Here is a 13125-nt window from a genome sequence, read left to right as displayed (position 1 = left end):
TCACACTTTGTTTAAATATCTCATGCCTCTATAAAAAAGTATCCTATAAAGAAAAAGTAGTAGTATCCTAATAAAAACAAGTAAAGGTACTACTGGCTGTAAATTCTGCAATGTATTAAAAAAAAGTAAACGTTTACTGTTTACTTTTTTTTAATACATTGCAGAATTTACAGCCACCTACGCTAATGCTTATAAACTGGTGGGCTTAACAGCCATAGTTTCCAGGGAGGACCGCGTGGAGGTCGACCTAACTTAGTTAATTGTCAGCAATGGGGCAACTTGTCCACATTAGTAAAAATTCCTTCACCTCTAAACCCTATAGAGTACTTGTACGTAGAAATAACGACAGGCACACGTTCTAAAAATATCCAACTTAAACCTTTTTCCGCTAAAACATAATATCAGGTTGAGTCTGCGGAATAATACTTAAATGTTTCTTGTATGGACAGTAAACATACTGTACACATAAGAAACATTCTTGTAATTGAGACCTGTAACTGAGATGGGCCGGTTTATGAATTTCGTTGAAACGATCTACATTATATTCTTTACAAGTACGCTATTTTAATGTCTTTTGGTTTCGCATAAGCATTTATAGGTAGATATTAAGCAAGTGTGAACATCTCTAATTACATGTGACACTCACTTAATAATTTGAGACTTTGGCGACAAAAGTCACCTGTATAGGTAAAATGAAACGCAATCCTTTTAATAGACAGGTACATATTTAGTATTTAACTAGTGCATGATAAACATTTATAAAAATAAGCAATCCTTTAACTACGTATTGAATGCGATATAGTTTATTTATCGAATCTGAAAGCCATTCGAATATTTATACATCATGCTAGTACTCAGCCCCAGTTTTTCCCGGGTTCTCATAATGTTGTAAACTTAAATGCATTAAGACAATGTTTTGTCTATTTTACTTTAATTATGTACCTTTCAAACAATCAAAAAATTTCTAAAATTAGTACAATAATTGCGTAGATTACTATCATCCTAACAAAATCTGCTCTCTCTTACTTACTCTCTATATATAATATTACATTAGTTAGAATTGCAACATATTGCATGTTTAGAAATAAAAATATCAGCTCTAACAATAGAACACCATTCTGGCAGTGGAATTTTATAAAACCGTTAATGCGAAGGCAATTGCTACTCCAAACTTGTTCGACATGTTCCTATGCTATTTTGTACGTACCTACACATGTATGTTTTGTTGTTGGATTTTATAAGTACAGCAATAATGAACAGGTCCTTACGTTTTTGCATCGAAAGGTTGTTGACGTTACATTCAGGACTAGTGCTGTAAAAATAACGACAAGTTGAGCAAGCGTATTTTATTGTTACTAAACCAAATACTACTACAGTATTACGTTACTAGTTACTTTTAATCATCGTCATCATTTTTTGTCTACAGTATTACGTTACTAGTTGCTTTTAATCATCATTATCATTTTTTATTAGTAATGATGATCCCTATAATTTTGATTTTTTTACCCAAAATATTTGATTTTGTATTTTTGTGACCATAACTATATATTTAATAGTCATAATTTTTTTCAGATCAAATATCTTACACGAATACAGAGATTCTCATTAGGTTCTCATTCTCGTTAGAAACTAAGTAAATACTTTAACTGCAGTAACTAATAACTACAATAACGAGAGAGTACTTTGGTACAGATTCGATACTAGTTACATATCCAACAGCACTATTCAGGACTCGTCAGACTACATTCAGGGCGCGTCAAACTCGAATTTTGCACTACGACGCGACGAATTGAAAGACATTTTAATTTTAATGTTGGCATTAAAGGCTTAATTTAGAATTTTATGATTTTCGACACCATTTTAATAAATAGAAACAAATACACGAAATTTTGTTTTGTTCAAGAATATTAATCAAGTTCATTTAGAGAGTGGTTGTTGCAAACAGTATTCTTCCGTTTACAAACTAGCGGAAAAATGTTAATTAAGAAATAATTAACGTCTAATATCTGGCTCCTATACTGTTTAATAACAACCGATATCATACTGCATAACTTATAAGTATTACGGTCATTACAAACCTTTTGTCTTTACCGCTGCAGATTTTGATACTGTTTTGAGTCGGTTTTAAATATCTCAAATACAATATTTGAACAATGTTGTTTATTTATTTATATAACTTTAAATCAAATATCAGAAAAGGTAAGAGCATATATGGCGGACTTAACACTTGAAGCATTACAAATATGCTATATATGTATATATGTACATGTTATATATGTATGTTCATATGTAAATACATATATATAGAAATTGCTTTTGGAGCAATATGTATTGTGACCTGTTAAATATTTGTTTGCATACTCTTTTATGTTGTACTTAAGTATTATTAATGGTCAACAGGTAAGAATTTACTATTATTATAAGATATATAGGAGGAAACTTTCAGATAATTGGTTATAAGTATAACTCGGGAGCATCTGAACTTAGCTATCTAGTTACAACTTTATATATAAATTTTCCGTCTAATGAATAATAAATGAAACACAAATTAATTGTCCACTATACACACAAATAATATATAATTTTTATCTTGCTGGCAATTAAAAATATATTTTTAATACACGAATAAGTAAATAAAATATGCAGTATTCTTATCATTTATATATTATTATAGATGCATTATTTTGTCATTGTTACAGCTGTTTTGTAAGAGTCATTTTATTGTTATTATATGGAAACAAAACAGTAAAACGATCTCAGGATTCGAGATATAACTCTATACAAAACCGCCCGATACGTAACTGTTGACTAGTAAAGAAATTTTTTACGAGGACCACATTCTACCAATGTTACCATACTAAAATCATATTTAGATCTGTTTTTTAATGTATATATAAAGAAACTTTATATGTACGTGTACGCTATAGACATGGTAAAAATATTTTATACTTGTACAACATTTTATTAAAACAGTGTTAGTCTCACTGGCTTACGAGAAATAATTTCGTGTATACAATGTATATTTAAATTTGCGAGACAATGTTACTTGTTTTTCTATTTGTTATCAGGTATCAACGAAGACAAAAAAAGATGAGCGAAATAACAATGTTATTTATTCTAGAAATATATACAAGATAGAAATATATTTATACATAGAGTTCCGTAGAGATGTTCTAATGTGTATATATAAGTTGGTAATCCACAATTCCCCTTATTTACTATTTCGTTTTAGTATAACAATGCGCCCCATATATTAATCTAGGATGAGATCCATCCGTGTCACAAATTTCGTAATCCATTCAACCGTCTAAACTTGATTGGATAACATAAATATCTTCACGCATTCACTAACTTTCACATTTATAATCTAAGATAATATTCACATAAACGCAAATTATTAAAGTAATGATGGGTATGGATTATACATTCTCATTTAAATATTTAGACATTTCAAAGTTTAAAATTTGTTTTAATGTATTTCTCATATTGTTTGCATTTATAGATAGATTACTAGCTAACCCGCGCAACTTCGTCGTCATCACACTTACTTAACATTTATTATTATATTTCGCCCATTGTATATAATATCTTTTTAAATGAAAACCTATGTGTTAATCTAACGTATAAGCTATATTACAGCAAAGTTTCATCAAAAACTGTTCAGCAGTTTTCGTGTGGTACAGTAACAAACTTCCTTACAAACTTTCGTTTGCGTTTATAATATTTGTAAGATGATGAAAGGATTTTTTAAATGAAGTAGTATGTATGGTGTCATAGTTATAAGATATATGAAATTATAATCTTTTAATATAGATACGATTACAGAACATTCATTCTATTGTTATTTTTAAACTTTCGTGTTTAATATACATTATTTAAATTATTAATCGGGTCTTAATAGGAATAATTTTATGACAAATAAAGGTATTTACTTAACTCGACGTTTCGACTAGGTTACACTAGTGCAACCTTTATTTGCCATAATATATAGTTAATTCTATTATTTATGTTTTTATGTATAAGTAAGTTTCACAAAAGGTTTTTGATAATTTTATATTTGCTCGTCACTCGGTCTTTTGTAACAGATTACTGACACTTGATATTTTTTCCTGTATATAAAGTCATAGTATTATAGAATATTCGTATGGTTATAACAAAAGCGAATGGGCATAACAATAAAATATATGACATTACTGTTGAACAAAGCCTTGAAACTGTATAGACCCACCCATTCATATTAACTAATCGAATAAGTACCTTATGTTTAGAATTCACACATACCTTTACTTTCAACGTATATTTTGACAGATATCCACTCATTTCAAACCGACATGTAATATCTCACACACCTGAGATAAAAACTACAAAGTTTTCGTCTCCTCGTCATTGTACTAAGGTGATGAGTGATCACTTTTGCATTCTACAGTGACCTTACAGGTTATGGTCAGTGGAAGAAGACTACTACAATCTCGCAATGAGGTCGCTTAACCCATGTCACTGGTCTCGAAATTTACTCAGGATTCAGCCACAAGGGAACCCAACACTCAATGAAATGCTAAGAATGTCTACACTATTCTAATAAAAAAGGAATACAAATAATGAGCTATCTGGTAGAGTCTTACTATAAATAAATTAGAAAGTAATAATAACAATTGCAAATTACGGGTCATTGCTTTAGACTGTGTGTTGATAAATGCCAGTAAGGACATTTAGACAGATAGCATAATTTATACATACAGCACAAACGGATTCGATTGAACTGGTTGTATTAAATAATTCACATAAATTCACTAAGCAAAAATTGGGGGCGCGGTGCCGATAACCGGTATAACAAGGTCCTACGCCAATGAACACGTTTGTTCCAAGTTGATCGATTCAAAATATAAACTGACTGAAAATATTTCAAATCATTTAGATTCATGTAAGTATGTAATAACAATAATAAGTTATTATTAATTATAATAAAAACTCTTTATGGCTCATTAACAAAATTAGTATAAAAATATAACACTTTGTATAAATGTCTTTAACAAAAGGCGGATTTATCGCTTAAAGAAATCTCTTACAAACAAGCACTATATTATGTAAAGAAAATATAAAATTATTTCTACTTCAATTTTCAAATTTTCATACTTCTATCGTCTAATCTAAGTATAATTGATGCCTATTGTATGTCTGTCATTGTAATATGTTTTCAGAATTTACGATTGAAATGCGAAAATTAAGTAGCTATTTAATAAACATCATTGTCGCATACACAATAAGGAGGATTAACAAATATTCCTAAACATCTCTCGTCTCACTCTATTACAAATAGTTACTCCTTATTAAACAATGTTGTCTCACAGTCGACCTGCGCGTATGTTCTAGTTCTCGTTCTACTTCTTGTAAATTTCCCATGATAGGGCAACTAATGTAATCTAAAACTTAATCTATCCCTTGTATTCTTCATTAGTGCTTAGTCAGTGTATACCATTAGGGTAGCCGGTCTTTGTGCCGACAAAGGTTCATTTTTTTATTTACCTAGATATGTCACGTCACGTAGCAAGTTTGAGCATTAAAACACGTTTCGAGTCTGTTAATGTCGAGAGCAATGGCTCTCGAAGTCATTGTCCTAAATTTTTTTTGGCAAGTCAAAAAGTTTCCTCTTTAGACCATTAATAACGAAATAAATAGCAGCTTTTCCAAAAGGTTAAAATTAGGTAAATAGTTAATTAAGTACGTACAGACCTATAGTTACCTTTTGTTAAAATATTAACGCGATTCTTATATATATTTTGTTCCACAAAACCCAAAGCGGAACCGAACAAACAAAATTTTCTCTTCCTTGAATAGACGGTTAAAAAAAAGTTCAAACGTTAAGAAGATTACCAATTTTTTAAGTTTTTTTACTCAAAAATTAAAAATAAATTAATAAAGTTAACCTGTCAACTTGTACGTATTCTACACACTCCGTATTGTCTGGGTAAATTCATAACGTATATAATATAACGTCACCACATCTTATTTATGACCGTATATAAATTACATATATACGCTTAAGTATTTAAATAGTAATGTGAACAATTATTATTAAAATATTACATTATCGCGATGGTTTATGGTTAAATATATTTCTATTTAAGTTTCATGAACAATGGAATAATCGTGACCGGAATAAGTTTATTTCGGCAATTTTAGTATCATGTTAGTATTACCATTGCCCATACGTGATCTGTGTTAAGAAATATTTCTGTGACTTATTTGTATTTATTTAAGCTTACTAGCTGTTCCCGAGACTTCGTCCGCGTGGAATTTAAGTTTATTTTTCTAAAATAAAAGTAGTATAAGTTACACCTTATCACATCGGGACCGGGACGGGACCTTTTTTGGCAGGTAGTGCCAAAAAAGGTCCCGTCAAAATCGGTCCAGCTATTTCAGAAATTAACTGGAACAGACAAACAGATAGACAAAAATTATAAAAAAAAATATATTTATATTCATATGCATATAGTAAAAAACGGTTAATTCAATATTACAATATTATTTATATGTATATTCCAATTTTATTTATATGTATAGATTAAATTAAAATTACTCTTATTAAACGACCCAAAATAACCTATTCTATAATTATTTAAATAAACTTATTTAAGAGATGTATGTGTATAAGCTTAAATAAATGCAAAAAAAATTAATTTCCACATTAAAGTCTTAAAGTGCCACCACTAAAATAATCTATACCTACTATTATTATAAAAAATTGTTTATGGGTAAAACTAAACAATACTTGACCAAATTTATTACTCTTTGTTAGGTTCAATATTAAAGACGGATATGTGCTTTTTAATATAATATGTTATTAGGTAACCAAACAAAACCGGGGCGAGGCGGGCGCTATTAATATATTATATAGATTTAGAGAAATTTAGTGCACATTGCTTATTTGCTACTGAATATATCTGAATTATATATCTTTAAGGGTACAATTCCCTTTTTTGCAGGATTACAACAGAGGTTAACGAATGATGTTAAAAGGAGAAATTGATTTTCTTTTTCTATCGATTTTGTATTAGGTGTGTGTGTACAGTAACATTGGTTTCATTGGTAACATAGATGTAGGATTATCCTATGACGACGACCATAGACAAGAAATTTCAGATTTGTCAGCGGAGAATAAAGTGTTCTTTTTATTATCCACTATAATATATGATCAAACGAACTTCTGGAGTGAAGTTCGATCAATATTATATGAGTCTTCATTCTTCAGATATACAATTATATTAACCAGGTAGTCCTTTTATCCTACATGGCAACTCGCACGATTTTTAGAGGTACAATCGATAAAGTTATCGATATACCCCCTTTTTATTTTTATTTTTATTCTTTTGTCTATCCCTGCATATTTCTCGTTTTCTGTTCATATTTTAGAGACTCAAATATAAAACTTTTCTGGGATTTGGGATGGGGGTGTTATATATCTGAAGAATGAAGACTCATATAATATTGATCGAACTTCACTCCAGAAGTTCGTTTGATCATATATTATATTTCGTTCTTCATTCTTCAGATATACAATTATATTAACCAGGTAGATGTTCAGAGATGAATCCTCGAAATAATTAGAAAAGTTTTATTTTTATATTAATAATAATAACAAAGGCGATTATCATTTTTGAAAGAAAATAAATATAATTTGAGAGTTATCATTAAATTATTGGTAATCACATCCTGATCTAATAAATTAAGTATATAAATTGACCTTATTAATCTTATGGTTGAAAAGCAACTGTTTTTGCAAAAAGACCCTCGTCTACAATAGGTCTATTGTAAAATCTGGCGAATGTTTGAGAGGAATTAGTCCAGCCGGCTGTCTTCCTTATTACATCCAGTGAGATGCCTGCGTAGTTCGCTGTTGAAGTAGATGCATGTCGTGTGCTGTGCGCACTAAACAGTCTAACGTCGACACCACACTCTAATAATGTTTGTTTAATCCATCTACTTATGGTTTGACTTGAAGCTTTTCCATGAGGCTTTTTGTATGTGAGTAAAAGATTTTCTATTGTGTTTGATCTTAAATCCGAGGTAATATCTAGATAGTCTTCTAATGCTGTTGCAGGACAAATGTTTGGATTCTCCAAGAAATAGGGGAGAAACAAGATGGGTGGTTCTCTTCCGGCTGCAGATGTTTTAATAATGTCTGTAATTACTATTTTAAATCCTTCTGGACTCTTATTAATATTATCAACTTTGATCAGTGAAATTGTTTGTACCCTATGTGCTGTACAGAGAGCAAGTAAGGTTACTAATTTTTTTGACAGTTTCTCCAATGTAATATTTTTATTTGGAAACCAGTTAGAGATATGGCTAAAAACTACTTGGGGGTTCCATGTATTGATATATTTTGGTAACGGGGGTTTTTGTTTGTAAATACCTTTTAATAAACGTTTTATTTGATCGTCTGAACTTATATTATTCTCTAATAACAAAGACAGAGCGGATCTATGTGAATTTACCGATCCGTAGGAAGCTCCCTCTGTATATTGTTCTGCTAAAAAAATTAACACGTCCTTGTTTGAAGGGTTAAGCGTTTCAATGTTTTTTGCTGCGCAGAATTGCCACCATATTTTATATGTGACGCTATATTGTTTTAGAGTATTTTCCGCAATCGAAGAAACCATAATGTCTAGTGCGACCGACGGTGTGTTTCTTTTGATAAAGGCGAGCCGCAGAGCTTCGCGGCCCCAGGGTAAGGCTGCGATGTAGAGGGTGCAGCTGTCTGAAACGTGATAGTAAAAGCTTCTTACTAGGTTTAAATGTAATGATTTCTGATGCTAATAGGTCTTGTAGAAGTGGAAACCAGGCTTGTCCTGGCCAGTAGGGAAAAACCAGAATGCCCGTTGCCGAATCTCTAATGATTTTTCTCAAACATTTGAGTATAAGAGAAAAAGGTGGAAAAGCATAGAAGAAGTATGAGTCCCAGTTAATAGTGAAGGCATCTACCATAAAAGCCTCTGGGTCCCTTTTCCAAGATATATACTTTTGACATTTAGTGTTGGTGCGAGAGGCGAAGAGGTCTATTTCCGGGTTTCCAATAGTTATTACTATTTTTTGGAATGCCCAATCTGATAACTCCCACTCCGTGTCTAAATTTAGTTTCCTTGATTCTTCATCTGCTATAGTATTCTCCTTTGTATTAATATACGACGCGAAAAGCCAAACGTTACGTTCCTCGCACCAACACCAAATTGATTTAGCCAGATCGTTTAAATGTGGGAATTGTATGCCGCCCATTCTATTAATATAACTGATAGCTGTTGTATTATCTACGCGTAACAGTATAGAACAGTGGGACATATCGCGAGCAAAGCACTTCAAGCTCATAAATATAGCTAAGAGTTCTAAATAATTAATGTGAAACAAATATTCCTCATCTGTCCAAGAGCCGTTTACACGTGCACCATTACAGAATGCTCCCCAGCCTGTTCTAGAAGCATCAGAGAAAATTTCCATTACGAAATTTTCGTCTGGTCTCAATGTGTTGGTGGATGAAATAATATTTTTTCTCCACCATTCTAATTCTGGTAATATTGATTCTGTTAATTTTATTTGTTTATCGTAACTGTTGTGAAGTTTTAACGCTAAATATTTTTGTCTTTCTAATATTTTTGTGTAGAGCCAACCATACTTGAGCGCAGGGCAAGCAGAGACTAGAACTCCAATTAATTGAGAAAATTCTCTAATGGTGCATTTTTGTAAAGAACGGAATCTATCGATTAGATTGCTTATGTTATTTCGTTTTTCTATGGGCAGTGATATAGACATATCTACTGTGTTAAATATAAAACCTAAAAACTTGCAAGTTTGTTGCGGCCTTAAGGAGCTTTTCTCGTAATTTATTACAAAACCTAAACATTTAAGTAATTTTAATGTTTTATTTATATTATCCTGGCACTCCTCCCGAGTGTTACCTATACATAAAATGTCATCAAGGTAAATAACTGATTTAAGCCTTTGCTGTCTGAGATAGATAATTATTTCTTTCATAATTTTGGTAAAAACTCTCGGGGCTACCGAAAGGCCATACGGCATGACTTTAAACTGATATGTTTGATCGAAGATAAAACGCAAATATTTCTGATGACTTTTCTGTATAGGTATCAATAGGTACGCCTCTTTGAGATCTACTGTTGCTAAAAACCCGTTTTTAGGTATTAATTTTGCTGCTGTTCGATGATCTTCCATTTTAAAGTGTTCTTTTGGAATGAATTCGTTGAGTGGTTTTAGATTTAAGATAAATCTCTTTGTTCCGTTTGGTTTTGGAGTTAAGAAAATACTAGAAGTAAAGTCATTTTTAGTTCGTTTACAAGATGTTATAGCCCCCAATTCTAGCAATTTATCGATCGCTACCCTCATATCTGAAAATTCTTTATTTGAATTTAGTATGTTACGGGGGGTGCAATTTTGGCTGATTTTCCTATTAAACGGGATTGGGTATCCATTACGTATCCATTTTAATACTACGGGATTTTTTGTAACTTTAAGCCAACAATTATAGAAATGCTGTATTCTGCCAGCATGTACCTCAATTAATGACGCGTTGGGGCACGTTGTCTCGTCTGGAATGAAGTTTTTGGTGCGTTCGAAACAGGAGCTCTGCGGTTGGTCATTACTCCCTTCTTGCCCCCCCTCGTCCTCCTCTGTTCGATGGATAACGGGGAGGGGCCACCCAGTTTCCCTGGGAGGCCGTACGACTAGATGATTGTTGTGAAGCGGGCGTTTGGGTTTTAACTATGGGACTGGATTTTTTAATCTGTAGTCCTTGTTTTTCTATTGCCTTTGAAGCTTTTATTTTTTCAGGGAGGCTGCTTCCGAAGAGCATTTCGTCTCGGTCAACGTCCTGTATGACCTTGAGGAAGGACTTTTCCAAGCCGACTGTCACGAATTTCGTCCTAGCTTGAGTTTCAACGAAGTGTAGATCGCACAAAATGCGACAACTGTCACTTATAAGTTTTATTGCCTGGAGTTTATCTTGATCATTGTCCAGGAGAATCGACAGACCTCTGTTTAGTGCGGTTAACCCTAAAGCCAGCTGATCCTGAACTGCTTCTACTCTTTTATCCCGTCCTCTGACGGCGTCCGAGACAGCTGCAGCTATCTCTGGATTTAGCTTTGGGGCTTTAAGGAGCGTACAGTTAGCCGGGATTAAATATTGTTTCAATAATTTATCCTTTGACTCTTTGTTCAAACCTTTTTTGAGAATAGGTTGCCATAGTCGAGCTAGATTGTCGTGTATGTTTTCACCATATTTTGGTGAGTCATCCGTTGCTTCGCCTAAGGCGATTAGTATTTCGGGATCTAGTTCGGGAACTATGGTTGAATCTTGAACTGTCTCACTAGCATCTTGATTAGATGTCTCAGCTTCAGGTAGGTTTGCGGCTGTTTCTGGTGGAGTAGCAGCCGGTATTACTACCTCGCTACTGACTCGTGGCTCGTTATCTAAAAAATAACGAGAAAAATAAGTTCAGTTGTGTACAACTGAGGTAGCTTAGTGTACGTGTAATATAGCGAATATAAATATTTTTGTAATAGGCTATTACTACAATAAACTTTTTTTTTTTTTTTTTGTGAAACCTTTAATATTATATTTTGTTTAATCATATAAGTTTGTATGACCTTTTGTGGTGACCCGCGGTCGCCCTCTAGGTGCATGATTACATATACCATCGTGTTGATCCACGATCAACCTCCCGGGAAAAGAAAAGGTAACTATTATTTCATCGTATTTAACGAAAATTAGTATGATTACTAATTAGCCCGTGTGATGACCCACGGTCAACCTCTGGGCCTTCGTAATAACGATTATTGAAATAATAATCTTGTGTAAGGTACCGTCGTGATGACCCGCAGTCAACCTCCAGGCCCATTTTACACATAGTATTGAAGTACTGCAGGTTAGCTATTAAAGTACTTCAATGTATGTACAATGTACTTAAGACTTGTACACTATAGTAATTTGAACTTTTACTAACCTGAGATTTCGTCTGAGTCTGTCGAAATTACGTTTCTCGGAATTCTCTTCCGCTTTTGTTTTTCTTCTAATTTTCTGATTTTTCGATTGTAATGTTCGATCTTCTCTTGAGCACACCTTTTCGGCATGATTATTTTTATTTTACCGAGATACTTAAGAATAGGTGCTTTCGTTGCCACGCACGAAAAAAGAATGAACAGAAAACGAGAAATATGCAGGGATAGACAAAAGAATAAAAATAAAAATAAAAAGGGGGTATATCGATAACTTTATCGATTGTACCTCTAAAAATCGTGCGAGTTGCCATGTAGGATAAAAGGACTACCTGGTTAATATAATTGTATATCTGAAGAATGAAGAACGAAATATAATTTCACAATACTAATTTGCGTTGAATATATATTTGTACGTCGTTATTTATTCTCTGACTAGTATCTGCGCATAAAGCGATTTAACCGAGTAATATATTATTATATATAATATATATAAAGTATAAATATATGTAATACCTTATTTATTTATTAAGTAGGTACCTATACATATTTTACATATCACCGTATGTCACATTACGAATTATAGACATACTTTAGGATAGTACCAACCCATATTATCACTATGTAACTATGTAGTTGTATATACTATATGTATTTTATTACTACAAAAAATATTTATAATCTAAATTATAATACCTATACCAAAGACTTTTTAAAACTATTTCTTCGCCTTGTACCTTGTATCAGAGAAATCAAACTATGACATACCTACTAGGTTACAATTATTTTCATTACAAGGATATATAAAATATAGAATATTACATATATTTTCCTCTGTAAGAATGCGTCTGGACAAACCAGTTTAATTCTATCCTCTTTGGTCACATTATAATATTAGTATTTTAGTAATGAAACTATTTTTTAATTATCTCGTTAAATTAATATGGCTGGGTTTTATCTACACTGATTCGTCATCCCCGAAAATGCCTAAATCACAGTGCTATTATGAACCGCAGGTTTTTTTGGTTTTTAATTAAATATATTTCATCAGTCCCTTCCATACTTTGGAATGCAATGCTTATTGCATTGCATTCCAAATTAGTTGATAATTATCATCTACAT

At 32.2% G+C, this 13125-nt stretch overlaps 2 protein-coding genes across 2 annotated transcripts; both read right to left on the bottom strand.

Annotated features, from left to right (window-relative positions):
• Nucleotides 1-8619: 8619 nt before the first annotated feature.
• On the bottom strand, nt 8620-9804 carry LOC131843434 (uncharacterized). Its single transcript, XM_059192077.1, has one exon. It carries the CDS (start codon nt 9802-9804, stop codon nt 8620-8622), a length of 1185 nt encoding a protein of 394 aa, XP_059048060.1.
• An 844-nt stretch (nt 9805-10648) lies between these two features.
• On the bottom strand, nt 10649-12138 carry LOC131843433 (uncharacterized). Its single transcript, XM_059192076.1, has 2 exons — nt 12012-12138; nt 10649-11478 (listed from the first exon to the last, which is right to left on the bottom strand). Exons 1-2 carry the CDS (start codon nt 12136-12138, stop codon nt 10649-10651), a joined length of 957 nt encoding a protein of 318 aa, XP_059048059.1.
• Nucleotides 12139-13125: the final 987 nt, after the last annotated feature.

The sequence above is a fragment of the Achroia grisella genome, unplaced genomic scaffold (genome assembly GCF_030625045.1).
Source record: "Achroia grisella isolate CSIRO2021 unplaced genomic scaffold, CSIRO_AGI_Agris_v1 utg308, whole genome shotgun sequence".
Classification (NCBI taxonomy): Eukaryota; Metazoa; Arthropoda; class Insecta; order Lepidoptera; family Pyralidae; genus Achroia; species Achroia grisella.
This window is presented reverse-complemented; position numbering and strand designations above follow the sequence as displayed.

Excerpts from the sequence above, each read along its gene's own strand:
- LOC131843434 (XM_059192077.1), bottom strand. The coding sequence starts at position 9,804 with ATGTCTATATCACTGCCCATAGAAAAACGAAATAACATAAGCAATCTA.
- LOC131843433 (XM_059192076.1), bottom strand. The coding sequence starts at position 12,138 with ATGCCGAAAAGGTGTGCTCAAGAGAAGATCGAACATTACAATCGAAAA. Across the intron at positions 11,479-12,011 it reads AGACTCAGACGAAATCTCAG|ATAACGAGCCACGAGTCAGT; the intron begins GTTAGTAAAAGT and ends GTTATTTTTTAG.